Source organism: Leucoraja erinacea, chromosome 7 (assembly GCF_028641065.1).
Source record: "Leucoraja erinacea ecotype New England chromosome 7, Leri_hhj_1, whole genome shotgun sequence".
NCBI classification, from domain to species: domain Eukaryota; kingdom Metazoa; phylum Chordata; class Chondrichthyes; order Rajiformes; family Rajidae; genus Leucoraja; species Leucoraja erinaceus.
In genome coordinates this window covers 6,531,018-6,553,745 of record NC_073383.1, presented here as the reverse complement: position 1 = coordinate 6,553,745, position 22,728 = coordinate 6,531,018, and the positions used below count along the sequence as shown (strand labels likewise).

Below are 22,728 nucleotides of genomic sequence, written 5' to 3'. Positions count from 1 at the left end.
ACCACTTCAGCGTGTGTATGGAGAGATGCAGTGAACTAGCCCTGGGGTCGGCAGTGGGTGCTGTTCACTGTTGCCCATGGATCTGCCTCGCATTCCCCTGCTCACCTCCTTCCTCCTCTCCCTTACCACATCCCATTGTGGGATGACTATGAAAGAGTACTGGAGTGGCGCAGCGGTAGAGTTGCTGCCTTACGGCGCCAGAGACCAGGGTCCAATCCTGACTACAGGTGCTGTCTGTACGAAGTTTGTACGTTCTCCCTGTGACCGCGTGGGTTTTCTCCGGGTGCTCCGGTTTCCTCCCACACTTCAAAGACATGGGGGTTAATTGGCTTCAGTAAATTGTCCCTAGTGTGCAGTATGGAACTATTGTACAGTGATCGTTGGTCGGTGCAGACTCGGTGGGCCGAAGGGCCTGTTTCTATGCTGTACCTCTAAACACTAAACCTCCTCAGGACACTGAGGAAATTCAGCATGCCCCCAGTGACTGTCACAAACCTCGACAGGTGCCCCATGGAAAACACACTGTTGGGTTGCATCACGGCTTGGTTTGGGAACAGCTCTGCCAAAGACTGCAAGATATCGCAGAGAGTTGTGGATGTAGCCCAGCCCATCACACAGACCAGACTCCCCACCATTGACTCCATCCACACTTCATGCTGCGGAAAAGCAGCCGACAAAATCAAAGACTTGTCACACCCCGGTCATTCTTTCTTCCGCTCCCCGATCCCGTCCAGAAGAAAGCACGGATGCTTCAAAGCACGTACCACCGAACTGGAACAGCTTCTTCCCCTCGGTTATCAGGCTTCTGAACGGTCCTTCCATAAGCTGGGGTACAGTCCGATTCACCTCTACCCCATTGCAGCCATTATCCCTGGAACTGATACGCTACAATGCTGAGAACTATATTCTGCACTCTGTATCTTCCCCGTTGCTCTACCTATTGTACTTGAGTTTGACCTGATGCGTGGTAAAATCTGATCTGGTTGGATTGCATGTGAAGCATAGCTTCTCACCGTTCCCTGGTGCACGTGACAATAATGGACCTAGACCTCCGTTGTAATAACCATCCAGAGGCAGAGCCGTGTGGCGAGCAGCGAGCAGCGAGCAGCGTCAATGTCAGTGGTGCTGTGATTTCTCTCTGATCCCCAGGTCGGGAGGTCCTCGTGGCCAGCAGGGTGGATGGAGTGGAGGATCTGGCGTTTGACTGGATCTCCAGGAACCTTTACTGGACGGACACGCGCCACAGCACCATCTCCGTGCTGCGCTTGGCCGATAACTCGCGGAGAACAATCGTCAAGAACCTGAACAACCCCCGCTCGATCGTGGTCCATCCAATCGTGGGGTAAATGAACAGCAGCAGTGAGATTACTAATCCAGCGTCACGCACGCCCGGGTACAGCGTTCGCATCCGTTCCCTCCCACGCTACACAGACACGCTGGTTTACGGGTTGTACAGGAAGGAACTCCAGAGGCTGAATTTATACCGAAGACAGACACAAACGGCTGGAGTAACTCAGCGGGACGAGCAGCATCTCTGGCAGGCAGAATAAGGGGCAGGCCACCTAGAACGGAGATGAGGGGAAACTTTTTCACCCAGAGAGTTGTGAATTTGTGGCATTGTCTCCCTCAGAAGGCAGTGGAGGCCAATTTTCTGGATGCTTTCAAGAGAGAGTTAGATAGAGCTCTTAAAAATAGGGGAGTCCAGGGATATGGGGAGAAGGCAGGAACGGGGTACTGATTGTGGGTGATCAGCCATGATCACAATGAATGGCGGTGCTGGCTCGTAGGGCTGAATGGCCTACTCCTGCACCTTTGTCTATTGTCTATTAAAAAGAATAGGTGACGTTTTTGGTCTGAACCGGTTAATTGGCTTCTGTGAAAAATTGTGAATTGTCCCTAGTGTGTAGGATACTGTCAGCACGGACTTGGTGGACCGAAGGGTCTGTTTGCATGCTGTTTCTTTAATTTCTAAAGTGCAAAAAGAGTGTTGCTGTTTCCTTCACCCTCAGGTACATCTTCTGGACAGACTGGTACCGGCCTGCCAAGGTGATGAGAGCCTGGTGTGATGGGTCCAATGCCGAGCCCATAGTCAATTCAACGCTTGGCTGGCCAAATGGTCTCGCCATAGACTGGAGGTAAGCATAGCTGACCATCTGAGGGAGATGGTCGTTCAACTCCCACAGGCTCACCTCTATGTTGACGATCGCAATGTTTAACCGCAACGTTTAAGAAACATTTGGACATTTGGACAGTACAGGTTTAGAGGGATGTGGGCCAAACATAGGCAGGTGGGACTAGTGTAGATGGGTCAGGCTGGTCGGTGCGGGATGTTGGGCTGAAGGGCCTGTTTCCACGATGTATGGCTCCAATAACCTGAATAGATAGCCTGAACGTTAGCCAAATGAAAGATACAGAGTGCTTGAGCAACTCAATGGGCCAGGCAGCATATCTGCAGAACATGGATAGATGATGTTTCAGGTTGAGATGCTGCTTCAGATTTTTGATGCAGTATTTGTCGAGCTGTGGTGGTATTAATCAAAGAATCATAGACTGGTACAGCCGCTTCGGCCCAACTTGCCTATGTCGGCTAAGATGCCCCATCTACACTAGTGCCACCTGCCTGCGTTTGGCCCATATCCCTCTAAACCTGTCCTATCCATGTACCTGTCACCTGCGAAATAACCCAGGATGTCCCAGGGGAATGTGTGGCCCTCACACGGACAACATCAGATATGGAATGCAGATCACTGGACCTGGGGCAGGAGTTCCACTGCCCACACAACTGTGCTGTGAATAGATAGACACAGAGTGCTGCAGTAACTCAGCGGGTCAGGCAGCATCTCTGGAGAACATGGGTAGGTTCTGGTCGAGACCCTTCTTCAGACTGAACGTAGGGAGGGGAGGGGAATGAAAGCTGGGAGAGAGAAGAGGTAGGAAAAAGTGTGGCAGGTAATAGGGTGGGGGGGTTGATAGGAAGATGGTTGTACAAAGGCCAGAGATTGAGACAGAAGGATCGAAGGATCCAGAGGAAGGAATGTGGGAGGAGGGGGAGGGAAGGAATAGGTGTGGGCAGGTGGGCACAGGAGGGGGGGGGGGGGGGGGGGGGGGGGGGGGGGGGGGAGGGTTGGTTAGGGGTTACCTAAAATTGGAGAATTCAGTGTTCATACCATTGGTTGTAAGTTACCCAAGTGGAATATGAGGTGCTGTTCCTCTAGCCTGAATGTGGCCTCACTCTGACAATGGAGGAGGCCCTGGACAGGTTAGTGAGGGAATGGGAAGGGGAGTTAAAATGGTTAGCAACCAGGAGATCCAGCAGGCCTTGGCATTAGATGTGGCTCTATGTATTGTGAATATGCACTTGCTTCATCCTAGTGGGACTATTCCACTCGTTCTATCATTCTTCCTTCAACAAAATTCCACTAGGGGTGCCGCATGGTGGCAGCCTCTGCCTACTGTCTGTCTGTCTGTTTTTCTGTCTTTTTTTATTTTTTATTTGTTTAAAAGTATGTTTTGGAGGATTTTTTTTAGTATTTCTATGTGGGGGAGGGGGGGTAGGGTAAGGGGGGAACGGTTTCCCTGTCACCTCCTGGCGAGGTGCGACTATTCTCCGAGTCACGTCCTCACCCCCCTCGCGGACTACCAACTGGATTGGCGCGGCCTTTCCTGCCGGAAACTGGCCAAAGCTTCAGCGGCGGCAGCGCAGCGCTGGATACATCGCGGAGCGGGCAAGGCTTTACCCGGATCGTCCTTTGAAGCATCGGAGTGCTGGGCCTGCTGCATTAACATCAGGGAGCTGTGATTTGCGGAGCTCCCAGCCACGGGCCGCGCTGATTTCAACAACGCGGAGTCCTGGGATCTCTTTGCTGAGGGCCGCCAGTGTGAATCTCCGCCCAGCTCGGCCTGTGGACTTCGGGAGCTGCGGTCTCCGGTAGGAAGTGGCCGATTCAGAGGTCCAAGCCGATGAGAATGTTCTCCCGCTCCGACGTCGGAGTTCCATCATCCTGGCGAGAGGGCCTGACCATCAGGTCGCCCATAGCGGCGATTGCGGGGGGCTCGGGGGGGCTCGGGAGGCTCTGACCACGGGTGAACTACAGAGGAGGATGACTGAACTTTGGTGCCTTCCCTCACAGTGGGAAACTTTGATTCCGCCGTGTGGGGATGTTTGTGTTAAAGACTATCGTGTTCTGTGTTCTTTGTTACTCGTATGGCTGTATGGCGACAACACATTTCACTGTACCAATTGGTACATGTGACAATAAATGTCTCTTGTCTCTTGAAAATTCATCCCGTTTCTTCTGCTCTGATATGGGATCTTCTATCTGAAACAGTCTCTCTGTTTCTCTTTCCACAAATGTTGCCCGGCCTGCCGAGCATTTCCAGCATTTGCTGCTTTTATTTTAGAGTTTCCAGCATTATTCTACATTAAAACACAAACGGGACTCAGCGGGCCAGGCAGCATCTGTGGAGGAAATGGACAGACGAGGTTTCGGGTCGGGACCATTCTTCAGACGGATGTAGTAGGGGGGGATGGGGGAAGAAAGGTGGAGAAGAGAGGCAGGAGGAGGACAAAGCCTGGCAAGTGATAGGTGGATACAGGTGCGGAGGGGGGGGGCGGATGATTGGCAGGTGGGTGGAGTAAGTGACAAAGGCTGGAGGTGAAAAGGAGACAAAATGAGAGAATAAGGAGATGAAGAGAGGCGAAATGTAATTCTGGAGGGAGAGATGTGGGTGGAAGGAGACAGGAGGAAGAGGAAGATGGGGGATTAAAGTGAAGGGATGGGATATGAGCATAGGGTGAAGGGGAAGGAGCAGGGTGGCTGGGGTGGGGGGAGATGGTGGGAGGCGTGATCATTTCATGTGCTGGACTCATGCCTGTTTCCATTAACCAGATACAGCCAACTAGCAGTGATTTTCCAGCAACTGATGCCCTCAATCTCATCGGCACTTCCATGGCTGATCAAATTCTCCCCTTACGTCTGGGGCTCTGGAACTCCGGCCCAGCCAGTCAGAGCCGGCAGATCCGTTGCCATAACCGATTTCCGCCAGAAAGGCTCTGGAAACAAGCGTGCTGGAAAATGGGTGGTGGCCCTGTAGTTGTACTGAATATCTACTTCCTGGGTTTTGGGAGCATGCTCTGTTGTACATTGCCTTACATAGTTATTCATTCTCGCCTTGAACTGAACTAAAGATTTCTCCTTCTCTAGTTATTTACGTCTCTATTGGGTGGATGCCTTTTTTGACAAAATTGAGCACAGTTCCTTCGACGGTCTGAATCGACAGACCCTTGGTCAAATCAGCCAAATGTCTCATCCTTTTGGGCTCACCATATTTGGCGGTAAGGTATCTTTCTAATTTCGTAAGGGATCAATTTCGTAAGTTTTTTGGATTTTATCTTATCGAGTCTTATTGGATTTTATCCAATTTTCTCTTCCAACCATCTAGTACTGATCAAGTATTTTTGTTATGGAAGAGGAAGGGATTAGTAGCTTTTCGTGATTTGTTTTTGGAGGGTTGTTTTATGTCTTTCAAACAATTCTCCAATAAATATAACTTACCTAATTCACACTTTTTTTAGATATTTACAAACTAGACATTTTTTGAAGGCTACTCTACCCCTTTTTCCGCTACCACATCAAACCATAATTTTGGAAACATTTTTCAAGTTAAAATCTTATCAGAAAGGATTAATAACAACTATTTATGAGTTGATTTTGGAATTACAAATAGATATATTTGATAAAATTAAGAATGACTGGGAAAGAGAACTCCAAATTTCTCTACCTATAGAGAAATGGGAGAGGATTCTTCAATTAGTTAATACCTCTTCAATGTGTGCAAGACACGCTTTGATACAATTCAAGGTGGTTCACAGAGCTCGTATGTCAAAAGATAAGTTGGCACATTTTTATGGTCATATAACTCCCACCTGTGACGGATGTAACTCTGAAGTGGCCTCACTGACCCATATGTTTTGGTCCTGCCCACTTTTGGAAAAATATTGGAAAGACATTTTTGATACTATTTCTGTAGTCTTTGGTATTGATTTACAACCTCATCCTATTACTGCAATTTTTGGCTCCCAATGTTAGATTTTATTCATTTGTCCCGCTCCGCCCATCTTTTACCACATTAATCGCCAGAAGATCTATTTTATTTAAATGGAAAGATTCCAACCCTCCGACCACACTCCATGCTACTCTGAAACGATATCTTGTTTAAATTTAGAAAAATTCAGGAGTGACATTGTTGAACCCTTGGTTAAATTTGATAAGACTTGGGGAAAATTTATTGAACACTTTCATACAACATGAATTGCTCCCTCTTTAACCGTTATAAAAACTATTTTACCTCTATAGGGTGGAACGGACTTGACGACAAACAGACTTAAATTTTTGAAATTCTCAGTTCAGATTCTGTTTTGCTTTGCTTTGTTTATTTATTTATTTAATTTTTATTTTTATTTTTTATTATTATTTTTATTTTTTTTCCTTTAGTTTAGGGGGGTTTTGTTTTTTCGTTTTTTCCTCTTCTTTTTGTCTTTTTAATCTTTGTTTATTTCTACATTTATAAGTTTTCTTTTAAATATTTAACTATATTTAATGTGTATTTTGACACTGGACTCGTATTAGGTTATACCTGTTATTAATGTAATGCTGATCCCTATGTATCTATATCATTGTTGTGTTTATCATTATTCTTTTTGCTCTGTTTTTTATGTTTTATTTTTGTTTTTTTGGAAAAAAAACAACAAAAAGATTTTAAAACGGCATAAAATAGTTCAATCCGCAGCAATGTCTATGTGGTCTCTCCTTGCAGATCACGTGTACTTCACTGACTGGAGACTGAATGGAATTGTCCGCTTGCATAAAGTCGATGGCGGTGGGATGACTATTATCAGAAGAGGTATCGACAACATCATGCACGTGAAATCCTTTGATGCCACTGTGCAGACCGGTATGTGTGGAAATGCAGCCTACTCATTTTATATAGCGCAGCAAAAGTCATAGATTGAAGATGTTCACATGTTGTATGAACACTCGGTTTAATATCTGAACACTCATATTAAACACTAATATTAGTACAAAAGGGCAAGGTGCGTGCGTTATGGTGTTGACTGCGAAGTGAAGACTAGCTCCATCGTCTGCTGCGGCCTGTCAGCTGTTCACAAAGATTGGCGTTGATCGGTCGGCCCTGATCACGCCACGGTTCGAACGGCGGTTCGAGACCAAAGTGGTTCGGCCACATGATGGCGCCACACCATTCAGATTTTGGAATTATGCAGAAGGTAACATGAACCAAAAGAAATGTATCCATTATGCATTGGGCCTGTACATGTCTTGATCTGCCAGTACTTAGTTTAGTTTTGAGATGCAGCATGGAAACAGGCTCTTCGGCCCACCGAGTCCACGTAATCCAGCAGTCACCCTACACTAGTTCTATCCTACACACTAGGGACAATTTACAGAGGCCAACTAACCTGCAAAGCTACACGTCCTTGGAGTGTGGGAGGAAACTGGAGTGCATGGAGAAAATCCACGCGGTCACAGGGAGAACGTGCATACAGACGGCACCCATACTCAGGATCCAACCTGGGTCTCTGGTGTTGAAAGGCAACATTTCTGCTGAGTGCCACTGAGCCACTGACACTGGAGATGAGATCTCTAATTTTCCCATAAGCAAAATGCGCAAAAATAGCTTTCAACTTCAACATAAGTGATAGGAGCAGAAATAGGCCATTCGGCCCATCAAGTCTATTCTGCCGTTCAATCATAACATCTATCTCATCCTCCGAACCTTATTCTCCTGCCTTCTATCCATAACCCCTGACACCCGTACTAATCAAGAATCCATCTATCTCTGCCTTAAAAATATCCATTGACGGCCGCCACAGCCATCATAGTCACCCTCTGACTAAAGAAATTCCACCTCATCTTCTTCCTAAAGGAACATCCTTTAATTCTGAGGCTATGACCTCTAGTCCTGGAGTCTCCCACGAGTGGAAACATCCTCTCCACATCCATTCTATCCAAGTCTTTCACTATTCGGTAAGTTTCAATGAGCCTCCCCCCCCACCCCTCATCCTCCCAAACTCCAGCGAGTACAGGCCCAGTGCTGTCAAACGCTCAACATCAAAGAAAAACTGTTGTTTGAATAAGTGCTGGTGTTAATGAAACCATTTGCTATTTTTTGTGTTTTGTGTCCTCATATTGTCTCTGCCAACCTGACAAGCATTCTGCTGTGTTCTAAATCTAGGATCCAACTCCTGTAACAAGCCGACGAAACCCCAACGGGGACTGTAGCCATTTCTGCTTCCCGACCCCCAATTTGCAGAGAGTGTGTGGCTGTCCGTATGGAATGAAACGAGACTCCAACAATCTGAACTGCGTGGAAGACCCGTCTAGTGAGGTGTCCACGCAGCAGTGTGCCATCTTTTCCTTCACCTGTGCCAATGGGAAGTGCGTGCCTGATTACAACCACTGTGACGGGGTGAATGACTGTCATGACAACAGCGATGAAGCCAACTGTGGAACGTTGAGTACGTACTTTAGTTTAGTTTAGTTTAGAGATACCGCGCGGAAACAGGCCTTTCTGCCCAACGAGTCCACACCGACCCGCACACTAATACTACCCCAACACACACTAGGGACAATTTACACATACCAAGTGATCAAACCCACCGTAATTAACCTACAAACCTGTACATATTTGGAGTGTGGGAGGAAACAGAAGATCTCGGAGAAAACCCACACAGGTCACGGGGAGAACGTACATACAGCACCCATAGTCGGGATTGAACCCGGGTCTCCGGCGCTGCAAGGCAGCAACTCTACCGCTGGGCCACCGTGCTGCCCTGTGGAAGTTTGCACAAAACCCAGCCAACATGTCAGTCCAGGCCAAATGTTTAGCGACACAGTGAATTTCTTTAAGATGCCTACATTTCTCCAGTTGCATCAGATCAAATTTACCTTTCAGCACATTTAATTAAAGCATTCTTGGGCTAAGAAGCAACATATTATGAAATTTTTACCGAAAGTCATGAATTGCCCTCCATTCCCAGAAAGCGTATTGTTGTGTCGTTAATTAAATTTATAATGCACCCATTCAATTCTTTATGAATCATTACATTTAATTGCGACATCGTGAGTGATACTTCAAGCGGTGTTTGGATTGACTCGGAACTCCAGTAAGTCTGCGCAGCAGCAAAGTGCAATTTAATATGGGGAAATTAAACATGAGCCACTATATCCTTGGGCTGGGAAATGTGCTTGCGTTACAGAAGTTATCTTGCATGGTTTGAACTGACATCCGTGGTGTTTTATAAGAATGCTGTTGAATGCAGATAGAAATATAGACAAATAGATTTTAATTACAAAGCTTCTGTTCTGCAATAGATAGTCTTCGACGAAAAGCAATGAAAAGCAGCATTGATGTGATATTTTTCTTAATATCAGGATGTCCCAATAATTGATGTCCAGTCAGGACTAGCAGAGACTATAATTCTGAAAACGCTTCAATGGCTATAAAATGCATTGGGAGATATTGTGGTTGTGAAAGATAATATTATTGAAGGTTAACTGGCGCCTTGTGTGCAGGGATTGGATGGGAAAGTGGGATAACATAGAACTAGTGTGAATGGGGTGATCGATGGTCAGAATGGACATGGTGGACCGAAGGGGATTTCAATCGATCAATAGTTGAAGGCTCTCTTGCAGTTATGGCACTAGGGTGTGAGCCTCTATTGTGTGTGGTGAACCTGCAGTTAACTTGCTAAACCTCTCATTCTGAAGAGAGATCTACACATTGGGCATTGCTGGCACCAGCGACACACATTGAACCACAGAGTCTTTAGACTTTAAAGATATATCGCATAAACAAGCGCTTTGACCCACCGAGTCTGCACCTACCAGCGATCATCCCGTACAGTAGCACTACCCTAGCACTAGGGCCAATTTATAATTTTACCGAGGCCAATTAATCTACAAACCTGCATGGTTTTGGAGTGTGGGAGGAAACCAGAGCACCCAGAGAAAACCCACGCAGTCACAGACAGTTACAAACTCCGTACAGATGGCAGCCGTAATCAGAATCAAACCCAGGTCTCTGGCGCTGTAAGGCAGCAACTCTGCCACTGCACCACCGTGCCACCCCTTGTCAAACAGCATAGAAACAGGCCCTTTGACTCAACTTCCCACGCCGACCAAGCTGCCCTATCTACGCTCGTCCCACCTGCCTGTGTTTGGCCCTTATCCTTCTAAACCTTTCCTATTCACATACCTATTGCAAGGGAACGCCAGCAAGGGAGGAACTGAGTAATATAATCATTTCGATTACCTTTTATTACATATTTTTGATAAAGAGCTATAATTTAATGTGAAGCCAAGATTGATTGCAAAATGATTTTCGTGACACTTTTAATGTTATCTTGCTGTGTACAAATTTCAGAAGTATATCATTGAAGTCTAATTTTATTTCTGAGAAGCAGTGCTTTACTTGTGATTTGTAAAGCATCAGTTCAAAGCACCAGCACCCCTGCAAGTCGACTTCCACATTTTCCATATCACTAAAAGATGACTAAAGTTTAAAAAAATACAATGCATTAATTAAATTAGGTGGCCAGGCCCTTGAACAACTTAGATCATAAGATAATGTGATAGGAGCAGATTTAGCCCATCAAGTCTACTCTGCCATTCAAACATGGCTGGTCTATCTCTCCCTCCTAACCCCATTCTCCTGCCTTCTCGCCATAACCCCTGACACCTGAACTCATCAAGAATCTATCTATCTCATCAAGAATCGATCTATCCACTGACTTGGCCGCCGCTGCCTTCTTTGGCAAAGAATTCCACAGATTCACCACCCTCTAATGAAATTCCTCCTCATCTCCTTCCTAAAAGAACGTCCTTTAATTCTAAGTGGAAACATCCTCTCGACTTCCATTCTATCTAAGCCTTTCTTAAGAAATTTACAGGATGATGGCACCCCAAAGACAGCAATGAATGTATGTGTATAGCTTTCTGCTTACAAAAAATAGACTGTAATGTCCATAAAATACAACAGTATGATACAGTTCATGGATTTTGTTAACATATATCTTGTGAAATATCTCTACCTACTATGTGAACTCAGAAAGTATTCATGGATAAAATACAGGGAGCACTATCGATTTGTCCTAAACATCTTTAAATTGATGAGCTTTTGGCGATCGCAAGAACGACAACTACGTTTTACCAAGTTATTTATTTCGAAAATAACTTCTTAGTTCACAGATTGTTAGAAACACGTCTGGCCACAACGGTGGTCAGCACATGACTGTCGCGCGAAAGCGAAACCGCGCGAAAACAGCAGCCCCTCCCGAGTCACGTGACCACTGCCTCCGAACGCCGGGTTCGATACCTGCGTGCGCAAGCAGGCGCCGCTACAAGCTTTTATTTTTGAGGCAACCTACCTCAGCATCTGGCGTATGTTACCAGTGAATAGCAACGTTTGCCAGTTCACCTGCGTAAACTAGGAAAGGTGTTCATAAGGTCATGTCATAGGAGCAGAATTAGGCCATTCGGCCCATCAAGTCTACTCTGCCATTCAATCATGGTTGATCTATCTCTCCCTCCCAACCCCATTCTCCTGCCTTCTCCCCATAACCCCTGACACCTGTATTGTTGTAGCCATTTATAAAAGTCTTGTTTCTGCACGTCTAGATACCACGTGCTCTTCAGCTGCATTTACGTGCTCAAACCACCAATGCATCCCAATTTTTTGGAGGTGTGATGGACAAAAGGACTGCTTTGATGCAAGTGACGAGCAGGAGTGTCCAACCAGCAGTCCCGCCAGCTGTTCCGCGAACTATTTTACCTGCACCAACTCCTACTGCATCCCGACAAGATGGGTCTGCGATACAGACAATGACTGTGGAGATGGCTCCGATGAGCTGAGCTGCAGTGAGTATCGGATGTTATTCTGCAAGCCCATCTTGCAACTTCAAATGTGTCGGAATGAACTGCAGATGCTGGTTTAAAACGGCGGCAGACACAAAGCACTGGAGGAACTCAGCGGGTCAGGCAGCAAGTGTGGGCGGAATGGACAGACAACGTTTTGGGTCGGGACCTACTTGGGAACCAGAAACATGGTCTGTCCATGCCCTCCACAGATGCTGCCTGACCCGTCGAGTTCTTCCAGCACGTAGTCTCGTTTAGTTTAGAGATACACCGCGGAAACGGGCCCCTCGGTCCACCGAGTCCACGCCGACCAGCGATCCCTGCACATTAACACTATCCTACTCACACTAGGGACAATTTACATTTATACCAAGCCAGTTAACCTACAAACCTGTACGTCTTTGAGTGTGGGAGGAAACCGAAGATCTCAATGAAAATCCACGCGGTCACGGGGAGAACGTACAAACTCCATACAGACAGCTCCCATAGTCAGGATCGAACCCGGGGTCTCTTCCACTGTAAGGTACCAACTCTACCGCTGTGCCACCGTGCTGCCATATGTGTTTTATAAAAGATTCCAGCATCTGCAGTCTCTTACGTAACCTCCTTTTCCCTCGTGATCTGGTATGATTTCACTGCAGTCTGTTTTAATAGGTAGTTAATTAGAAGGAATTCTCGTGGAGCTCATTTGAATGGCTTCTGGGAATTGGAATAGAGTGCACAGTTAATGCAGTCCAATTCAACCTGCCTCTACTTCCTACCCTGACTATAGTCAACACTGCTGCAAGACCCTGTGCATCACCCAAACAGTGCCAGTATTCTTACTCAGACATTCAGATTCAGATTCAGATTCAGATTCAACTTTAATTGTCATTCTCAGTGTACAGTACAGAGACAACGAAATGCATTTAGCATCTCCCTGGAAGAGCGACATAGCATATGATTTGAATAAATATTTATATTAGCATATATACAGACATAGTGTTTTTCCTGTGGGGAGGAGTGTCCAGGGGGGGATTGGCAGTCACCGAGGTACGTTGTTTAGTAGAGTGACAGCCGCCGGGAAGAACCTGTTCCTCGACCTGCTGGTTCGGCAACGGAGAGACCTGTAGCGCCTTCCGGATGGTAGGAGGGTAAACAGTCCATGGTTGGGGTGAGAGCAGTCCTTGGCGATGCTGAGCGCCCTCCGCAGACAACGCTTGCTTTGGACAGACTCAAAGGAAGGGAGCTAGGTACCGGTGATGCGTTGGGCAATTTTCACCACCCTCTGCAATGCCTTCCGGTCAGAGACAGAGCAGTTGCCATACCATACTGTGATACAGTTGGTAAGGATGCTCTCGATGGTGCAGAGGTAGAAGTTCACCAGGATCTGAGGAGACAGATGGACCTTCTTCAGTCTCCTCAGGAAGAAGAGACGCTGGTGAACCTTCTTGATCAGAGTAGAGGTATTGTGGGTCCAAGAGAGGTCATCGGAGATGTTAACACCCAGGAACCTGAAGCTAGAAACACGTTCCATCTCCGTCCCGTTAATGTGGATGGGGGTGTGCGTGCCGCCCCTGGACTTCCTGAAGTCCACAATGAGCTCCTTGGTCTTCTTGGAGTTAAGGGCCAGGTTGTTGTCAGCGCACCATGCTGCTAAGTGCTGGACCTCCTCCCTGTAGGCCAACTCATCGTTGTTGCTGATGAGGCCAATCACCGTTGTATCATTTGCATACTTGATGATGGTGTTAGTACCATGTACAGGTGTGCAGTCATAGATGAAGAGGGAGTAGAGGAGGGGGCTCAGCACACAGCCCTGTGGAACGCCGGTGTTCAGGGTGAGGGTTGAAGAGGTGTGCTTGTCTAACCTCACAGACTGTGGTCTGTTGGTTAGAAAGTCCAGTATCCAGTTGCAGAGGGAGGGATCGATGCCCAGGTTACCGAGTTTGGTGATCAGTTTTGATGGTATAATGGTGTTGAATGCTGAGCTGTAATCGATGAACAGCATTCTTACGTAAGTGTCTCTGTTGTCGAGGTGGGAGAGGGCGGAGTGAAGTGCCGTTGAGATGGCATCCTCCGTACTCCTGTTCTTGCGGTAGGCAAACTGATAGGGATCCAGTGTGGGGGGTAGGCAGCTTTTGAGGTGTGCCAGGACCAGCCTCTCGAAGTACTTGGTGATGATGGGGGTAAGTGCAACTGGGCGGAAGTCGTTGAGGCTTGCCGCAGTGGAGTGTTTTGGCACTGGCATGATGGAGGTGGTTTTAAGGCACGTGGGGACAACTGCTTGGGCAAGACATGTCCCCTCTCTTAGATGTAGTTGGAGATTATGGACAGGGTACAGGCACAACATTTGTTTCACAAGCAACACAGTGGAGCAGCGGGTAGACCCACTGCCTCACAGCGCCAGTGACCTGGGTTCAATGCTGACCTCGGGTGCTGTCTGTGCGGTGTTTGCATGCTCTCCCTGTGACCTCGCCAAACAGCGATCACCCATTCACACTAGTTCTATGTTATCTCACTTTCTCATCCACTCATTGCACACTAGGGATAATTTTTACAGAAGCCAATTAACCCCCATGTCTTTGGAGTGTGGTAGGAAGCCGGAGCACCCGGAGGAAACCCACACATTCACAGGAAGAACGTACAAACTCCGTACTGACCCTCAGTCAAGATTTTTATATCGTTCAAGAGATTACTCCCTCTAGCCGCTACATGTACTACATGGTTAAGGGGAATATCTTTATAAACATGCGAGCTCTCCGTCAGAGACCTTCAGAGCTTCTTCACAGATAAATCTTCAAAACACAGTCTTTTAATTAATAAATTATTTTTTGTTGATGAAAAGCAATAAGGTACATCCAAACTTCTTCCGACTCGTTACTATAATCTTCATCGAACTCTAGCTTATCGCTTTAAACGTTAGAGAACTCCTTGTGTCTCCGTTACGTTTCACATGGTCAAAGGGTAAACCTTCTCCATGCTGGTGCCAAACTAAACTAAAAACTAAGCTTCTGCGCAAGAAACGTTGCTCCAAACTCACCTTAAAATACATCATAAATCCCACCCACAATATAACGGGCAGTCTAAAATTTAAAGACACATGCCATCATCAATGACATGCAAAACAAGCCAAATGGCCACTACAGGGACTCTGGCATTGTAAGACAGCAACTCGACCCCCTGTGCTACAGTGCCGCCCCTGGTGGCAATGTTCACTTTGAACTAATATCTCTTTTTGTTCACCATGAAAAGATTTCACGAGTTCGTGCCCGCCTGAACAGTTCCTGTGCCCGGAACATCGGTGCATCGACCCATCGTACGTCTGTGATGGAGACAAGGACTGCCTGGATGGACTGGACGAACAAGGATGCGGTGAGTGAGAGACGGTGGTGGCAGACTCCCTCACCGACAATACCTCACGATTCAGCTCCCCTAATCAGAATGTATTTCTTTACAGTGTACAACTGCACCTCATACGAGTTTAAATGTACAAGCGGGGAGCAGTGCATCAGCATCTTCTACTACTGTGATGGCATTTTTGATTGCGTCGATGAATCTGACGAGGCAGGATGTCGTACGTATATAATTTCACCCAATATTTCTGTATTTCTACGCACTTGTTGCTTTGCCTGAGAACTAGATGCTACACTCTGCATCTTTCCCTTTTCAGTACTTATTGTACTTGAGTTTGAACGGATTGTATCATCTGATGTGTTTGGGTAGCATGCAAAACAAAGCTTTTCACTGTACCTCGGTGCAAGTGACAGGAATAAATCTAAACCTTGGACAGGCACAAAATGCCGGAGTAACAGGCAGCATCTCAGGAGAGAAGGAATGGGTGACGTTTCTGGGCGAGACCCTTCTTCAGACCTCCATTCAGCCAACCCCCCATTCATTGTCTCCAGAGATGCTGCCTGTCCCACTCAGTTACTCCAGCCTCTTGTGCCTATCTTCATAAAAAATAGGTGCAGGAGTAGGCCATTCGGCCCTTCGAGCCTGCACCGCCATTCAATATGATCATGGCTGATCATCCAACTCAGTATCCTGTACCTGCCTTCTCTCCATACCCCCTGATCCCTTTAGCCACAAGGGCCACATCTAACTCCCTCTTAAATATAGCCATTGAACTGGCCTCAACTACCTTCTGTGGCAGATAATTCCAGAGAATCACCACCCTCTGTGTGAAAAATGTTTTTCGGTTTAAACCAGCATTTGCAGTTCCATCCTGAACCTAAACCTTGCTGCTCTTGGAGTTTGTGGCTTCTAAGGTCAGGAACACTCTTCCTCACTCTGCTTTGATCTGCAGGACCATCATGATTCCATGCATATCTTTTTTTCATGAACCTCTGAATTAGTTCATGGAAGTAACCCAGGAGCCAATGCTGTTAACATTGCAATATTCTATTTATCCTGGTCATGTTATAAGATGTTAGCCAACATCACTTTCATGATTTTTCCCAATTAGCTGTAATAGGTTTGCCAATTGTGTTACTTGAAATGCTCTCATTTTACTGCTGCCAAGAGGAAGAAGGTACAGGGAGGGGCCTGAAAACAGTGACCTCCAGGTTGAAGAACAGCTTCTGCCCAACAACCATCAAAGCCCTGTCCCACTGTACAAGTTCATTCAAGAGCTCTCCAGAATTTAAAAAAAAATCAAACTCATGGTAAGCACGTAGAATGTACGCAGCGGGTATGTCGGAGCTCGGGTTGTCTCTTAGCGACTCGTAACGCTAACGGCAGGTACCCGGGAAACGCGGTAAGCTCAGGAAGACTCGTGAAGATTTTTCAACATGTTGAAAAATGTCCACGAGAGCCCCGAATACCTACGAGCGGCCATTACCGTAAATCTCCAAGTTCGAATCGGGGCAAACTCGGGAGAACTCTTGAATGAACTCGTACAGTGGGACAGGGCTTTCACACTGCACAACACTAACCTCAGCAACCGTGATCTTCTTTGGACTGTGTTTTGCACTATAGGTGTCTGGTTATCAAAATAATTAATTACAGATCATGAATTTATTGCATTAGCTGTACATAATTACGTTTACAGGCCTGCTAAGCTGCAGCAAGTGAGAATGTCATTGTTCAGTACATGTGACAGTTAAACAGTCTTGCGTTTTGACTCAAGTCGTAGAGTCACATTGCACAGCAACTAAGTCTTCTGCCCAACTTGCCTTTGCCAACCAAGATGCTCCATCGACACAAGTCCTATTTGCCTGTCTTTGGCCCATATCCCTCTGGGCCTTTCCTATCCATGTATCTGTCTAAACATCTCTTAAATGTTGTGATAGAACCTGCCTCAACTACCTCCTCTGACAGCTCATTCCATATGGCCAATACCCTCTGAGTGAAAAAGTTTAGTTTAGTTTCGAGATACAGCGCGGAAACAGACCCTTCGGCCCACCGAGTCCGCACCGACTAGCGATCCCTACACACTAGCACTATCCTGCACACACTAGGGACAATTTACACTTACATCAAGCCAATTAACCTATAAACCTGTACGTCTTTGGAGTGTTGGAGGAAAGCGAAGATCTCGGAGAAAACCCACGCAGGTCACGGGGAGAATGTACAAACTCTTTACAGATGGCACCCGTAGTCTGGATGGAACCCAGGTCTCTGGCGTTGTGAGGCAGCAACTCCACCGCTGCCCAACCATGCCGCAGTGGGAGGGAAAGAGTGTTCCTGGTCTTAGTAGCCTCATGTTGCTCCTCAGTTTACTATTAAATCTTTCCTCATTCACCTTAAACCTATGCCCTCTGGTACGTGATTCCCCAACCCTCAGTAAAAGACTGTGCAAGTGTCTATTAGAGGCTGTTGCAGTACCTGCCTCAACTACCTCGTCTGATGTTACGCTTTGGATGACTCTTTGACTGTAAGTCGTCGATCCGCACTCCCTTCCTCCCCTCCCTCACCCCGCTTCCCCTCATCCATCCCCACCACCCTCCCTCTGGTTCTTGCTTCCCCTCCCCTGGGGAATAGACCCTGTCCTTGCCACAAAGGATTGCTTTGAAACTTTCCCAGCTGTTATCAGGCAACTGAACCATCCTATCAGCAACTAGAGAGTGGGAATGGCCTCCCATCTACCTGATTTGAAACCCTCGGACTATCTTTAATCGGACTTTACCGGACTTTTCCCTCTCTAAAGGTTATACCTTTTATCTTGTATCTGTACACTATCCATGGCTTGATTGTAATCATGTATAGTCTTTCCGCTGACTGGTTAGCACGCATCAAAAAGTTTTTCACTGTACATCGTTATGTGTGATAATAAACTAAACTAAACCAAACTAAAGTAAACTGAAGATAGACACAAAAAGCTGGAGTAACTCAATGGGTCAGGCAGCATAGAAACATAGAAACATAGAAATTAGGTGCAGGAGTAGGCCATTCGGCCCTTCGAGCCTGCACCGCCATTCAATATGATCATGGCTGATCATCCAACTCAGTATCCCGTTCCTGCCTTTTCTCCATACCCCCCCTGATCCCCTTAGCCACAAGGGCCACATCTAACTCCCTCTTAAATATAGCCAATGAACTGGCCTCAACTACCCTCTGTGGCAGAGAGTTCCAGAGATTCACCACTCTCTGTGTGAAAAAAGTTCTTCTCATCTCGGTTTTAAAGGATTTCCCCCTTATCCTTAAGCTGTGACCCCTTGTCCTGGACTTCCCTAACATCGGGAACAATCTTCCTGCATCTAGCCTGTCCAACCCCTTAAGAATTTTGTAAGTTTCTATAAGATCCCCTCTCAATCTCCTAAATTCTAGAGAGTATAAACCAAGTCTATCCAGTCTTTCTTCATAAGACAGTCCTGACATCCCAGGAATCAGTCTGGTGAACCTTCTCTGCACTCCCTCTATGGCAACGTATGAGAACGTACAAACTCTTTACCGATGGCACCCGTAGTCTGGATGGAACCCAGGTCTCTGGCGTTGTGAGGCAGCAACTCCACCGCTGCCCAACCATGCCGCAGTGGGAGGGAAAGAGTGTTCCTGGTCTTAGTAGCCTCATGTTGCTCCTCAGTTTACTATTAAATCTTTCCTCATTCACCTTAAACCTATGCCCTCTGGTACGTGATTCCCCAACCCTCAGTAAAAGACTGTGCAAGTGTCTATTAGAGGCTGTTGCAGTACCTGCCTCAACTACCTCGTCTGATGTTATGCTTTGGATGACTCTTTGACTGTAAGTCGTGGATCTGCACTCCCTTCCTCCCCTCCCTCACCCCGCTTCCCCTCATCCATCCTCACCACCCTCCCTCTGGTTCTTGCTTCCCCTCCCCTGGGGAATAGACCCTGTCCTTGCCACAAAGGATTGCTTTGAAACTTTCCCAGCTGTTATCAGGCAACTGAACCATCCTATCAGCAACTAGAGACTGGGAATGGCCTCCCATCTACCTGATTTGAAACCCTCGGACTATCTTTAATCGGACTTTACCGGACTTTTCCCTCTCTAAAGGTTATTCCTTTTATCTTGTACCTGTACACTATGGATGGCTTGATTGTAATCATGTATAGTCTTTCCGCTGACTGGTTAGCACACATCAAAAAGTTTTTCACTGTACATCGTTATGTGTGATAATAAACTAAACTAAACCAAACTAAAGTAAACTGAAGATAGACACAAAAAGCTGGAGTAACTCAGTGGGTCAGGCAGCATAGAAACATAGAAACATAGAAATTAGGTGCAGGAGTAGGCCATTCGGCCCTTCGAGCCTGCACCGCCATTCAATATGATCATGGCTGATCATCCAACTCAGTATCCCGTACCTGCCTTCTCTCCATACCCCCTAATCCCCTTAGCCACAAGGGCCACATCTAACTCCCTCTTAAATATAGCCAATGAACTGGCCTCAACTACCCTCTGTGGCAGAGAGTTCCAGAGATTCACCACTCTCTGTGTGAAAAAAGTTCTTCTCATCTCGGTTTTAAAGGATTTCCCCCTTATCCTTAAGCTGTGACCCCTTGTCCTGGACTTCCCTAACATCGGGAACAATCTTCCTGCATCTAGCCTGTCCAACCCCTTAAGAATTTTGTACGTTTCTATAAGATCCCCTCTCAATCTCCTAAATTCTAGAGAGTATAAACCAAGTCTATCCAGTCTTTCTTCATAAGACAGTCCTGACATCCCAGGAATCAGTCTGGTATGTCAGGATCTCTGGAGAACATGGATAGGTGACGTTTTGGGTTGAGACCCTTCTTCAGACTGAGTCAGGGGAAAGAGAAACAAGAGATATAGACGGTAATGTAGGGAGATATAGAACAGATGAATGAAAGATATGCAAAAAGATAACGATGATCAAGGAAACAGACCATTGTTAGCTGTGGGCTGGGTGAAAATGAGTTACAGACAATGAGACTCAACAAGACGACTGAAGCTGGTACGACTAGGGTGGGAAAGGGATGGACGGAGAGTGAGAGGGGATGCAAGGGTTACTTGAGGTAAGAGATGAAACGTTAGGTAGGCATTAATTGCAGTGTTGTTTTTACCCTGCAGCCACTCGGCCTCCAGGTATGTGCCACCAGAGTGAGTTCCAGTGCCAGGGTGACGGGACGTGCCTCCCCTCCAACTGGGAGTGTGACGGTCACGCTGACTGCACCGATGCCTCGGATGAACACCCAGGCTGCTTGCCCAGGAACTGCTCCCTCAGCCACTACCGCTGCGACAACGGCAACTGCGTGCCCAGGGACTGGCTGTGCGACGGCGACAACGACTGCAGGGACATGAGCGACGAGAGAGACTGCCCCACACAGCCCTTCCAGTGCATCAGCCCCCTGTGGCAGTGCCCCGGCCTCAGCCTCTGCCTCAGCCTGGAGAAGATCTGTGACCGCAATCCCGACTGTCCCAACGGCGCTGATGAATCTCCACTCTGCAGTAAGTACATGAGGACACGGAGCACACAGCAGTAGTGATTTACAGCACAGGGGACAGGCCCTTCAATAGACTATAGGCAATAGGTGCAGGACTAGGCCATTCGGCCCTTCGAGCCAGCACCGCCATTCAATGTGATCATGGCTGATCATCAACAATCAGTACCCCGTTCCTGCCTTCTCCCCATATCCCTTGATTCTGCTATCTTTCAGAGCTCTATCTAACTCTCTCTTGAAAGCATCCAGAGAACCTGCCACCACTGCCTTCTGAGGCAGAGAATTCCATAGACTCACCACTCTCTGTGTGCAAAGGTTTTTCCTTATCTCCGTTCTAAATGGCCTAACCCTTATTCTTAAACTGTGGCTCCTGGTTGTGGACTCCCCCAACATTGGGAACATGTTTCCTGCCCCTAGCATGTCCAATCCTTTAATAATCTTATATGGTTCAATAAGATCCCACATTCGGGCCACAATGTCCACTCAAATGGTGCTGTTGAATCTCCATCAAGTACATTAGTACACAGAGCGCACTGCAGTACAGCTCTACAGGCCGACTTTGCCGAACATGCATCTCTACCCGAAGATACCTATTCTTTCTATCCGGAGATGCTGCCTGTCCCGCTGAGTTTAGTTTAGTTTGGAGATACAGCGCGGAAACAGGCCCTTTGTCCCACCGAGTCTGTGCCGACCAGCGATCCCCGCACATTAACACTACCCTACATACACTGGGGATAATTTTACATACATACCAAGCCAATTAACCTACGAACCCTACTCCAGCATTTTGTGTCTATTTCTGATGCTAAGATCAACTCTTAACTGCCTGCACACGGGACATAGAACATAGCACAGTGTGGCAGGGGGTCAGGCCCTTCTGCCCACTATGTCTGTGCCAAACCTGATGCCAAGAAGAACACTTCTTGCCTGTACATCGGACATAGAACATAGAACAGTACAGTGGAAACGAGGAATTGCAGATGCTGGTTTATGCCAAAGATATGCGCTGTGGTGGATGTTAATGTTTATATAGCTGTGTGTCTTGTTGCTTGTTTGGTATGACTGTATGGCAAATCAAATTCCTTGTATGTTTTTACATACTTGGCTAATAAATTAATTACAATTACAATTACAAAGTGCTGGAGTAACCCAGCGGGTCAGGCAGCATCTCTGGAGAAAAAGTACGGGCGATGATTCGGGTCGAGACCCTTCTTAAGACTCTTCAGAAGAAGGGTCCCGAACTAAAACGTTACGCACCCTCTGTCTATAGAACAGCGCACCTCAGGAACCGACCCTTCAGCCCACAATGTTTGTGCCGGACATGATGCCTGATCTCTTCTGCCTGATCATAAACCTACATCCCCTGCATATCCATGTGCCTATCCAAAAGTCTCTTAAACTATCTGCCTCAATCACCATCCCTGGCACCACGTTGTAGGCACAGACATCTGTGTAAAACAGCTTGTCCCACACATCTCCTTTAATGTTACCCCTCTCACCTGTCTAAGTTTACCCCTCTCAGTACCCCTTGTTTCATCCTGGGAGAAACAATCTCTCTGTATATCCCATCTGTGCCTCTCATTAGGTTTAATATCTCCCATATTCCATATAATGAACTTGGAACCCAGCAGAGTGATCCAAACATAAGGTGTTTAGAGGGAAAGGGAAAGACAGGAAGCAGATATTACTCTGCACATCAGTTCAGTTCAGAGATACAGCCCAGAAACAGGCCCTTCAGCCCACCGAGTCCGTGCTGACTGTTGATCACCCATTCACACTAGTCCTATGTTATCCCACTATCTCATCCGCTCCCTACACACCAGGGGAAATTTACAGAGGGCCAATTAACCAACAAACCCGCACGTCTATGGGATGTGGGAGGAAACCCACGTGGTCACAGGGAGAACATGCAGACTCTGTAAAAGACAGCACCCGTGGTTAGAATCGAACG

The 22,728-nt window shown here is 46.9% G+C and overlaps 1 protein-coding gene across 1 annotated transcript in view; it reads left to right on the top strand.

Moving 5' to 3' along the window:
- The window catches only part of lrp2a (low density lipoprotein receptor-related protein 2a), a 281,896-nt gene that overhangs the window by 95,480 nt on the left and 163,688 nt on the right, over positions 1–22,728 (top strand). Inside the window, 10 exon segments of the mRNA XM_055637704.1 lie at positions 1,150–1,342; positions 2,010–2,135; positions 5,205–5,335; positions 6,817–6,954; positions 8,254–8,279; positions 8,281–8,536; positions 11,697–11,936; positions 15,165–15,284; positions 15,370–15,486; positions 20,407–20,784. Coding sequence (XP_055493679.1) covers positions 1,150–1,342; positions 2,010–2,135; positions 5,205–5,335; positions 6,817–6,954; positions 8,254–8,279; positions 8,281–8,536; positions 11,697–11,936; positions 15,165–15,284; positions 15,370–15,486; positions 20,407–20,784 — 1,725 coding nt within the window.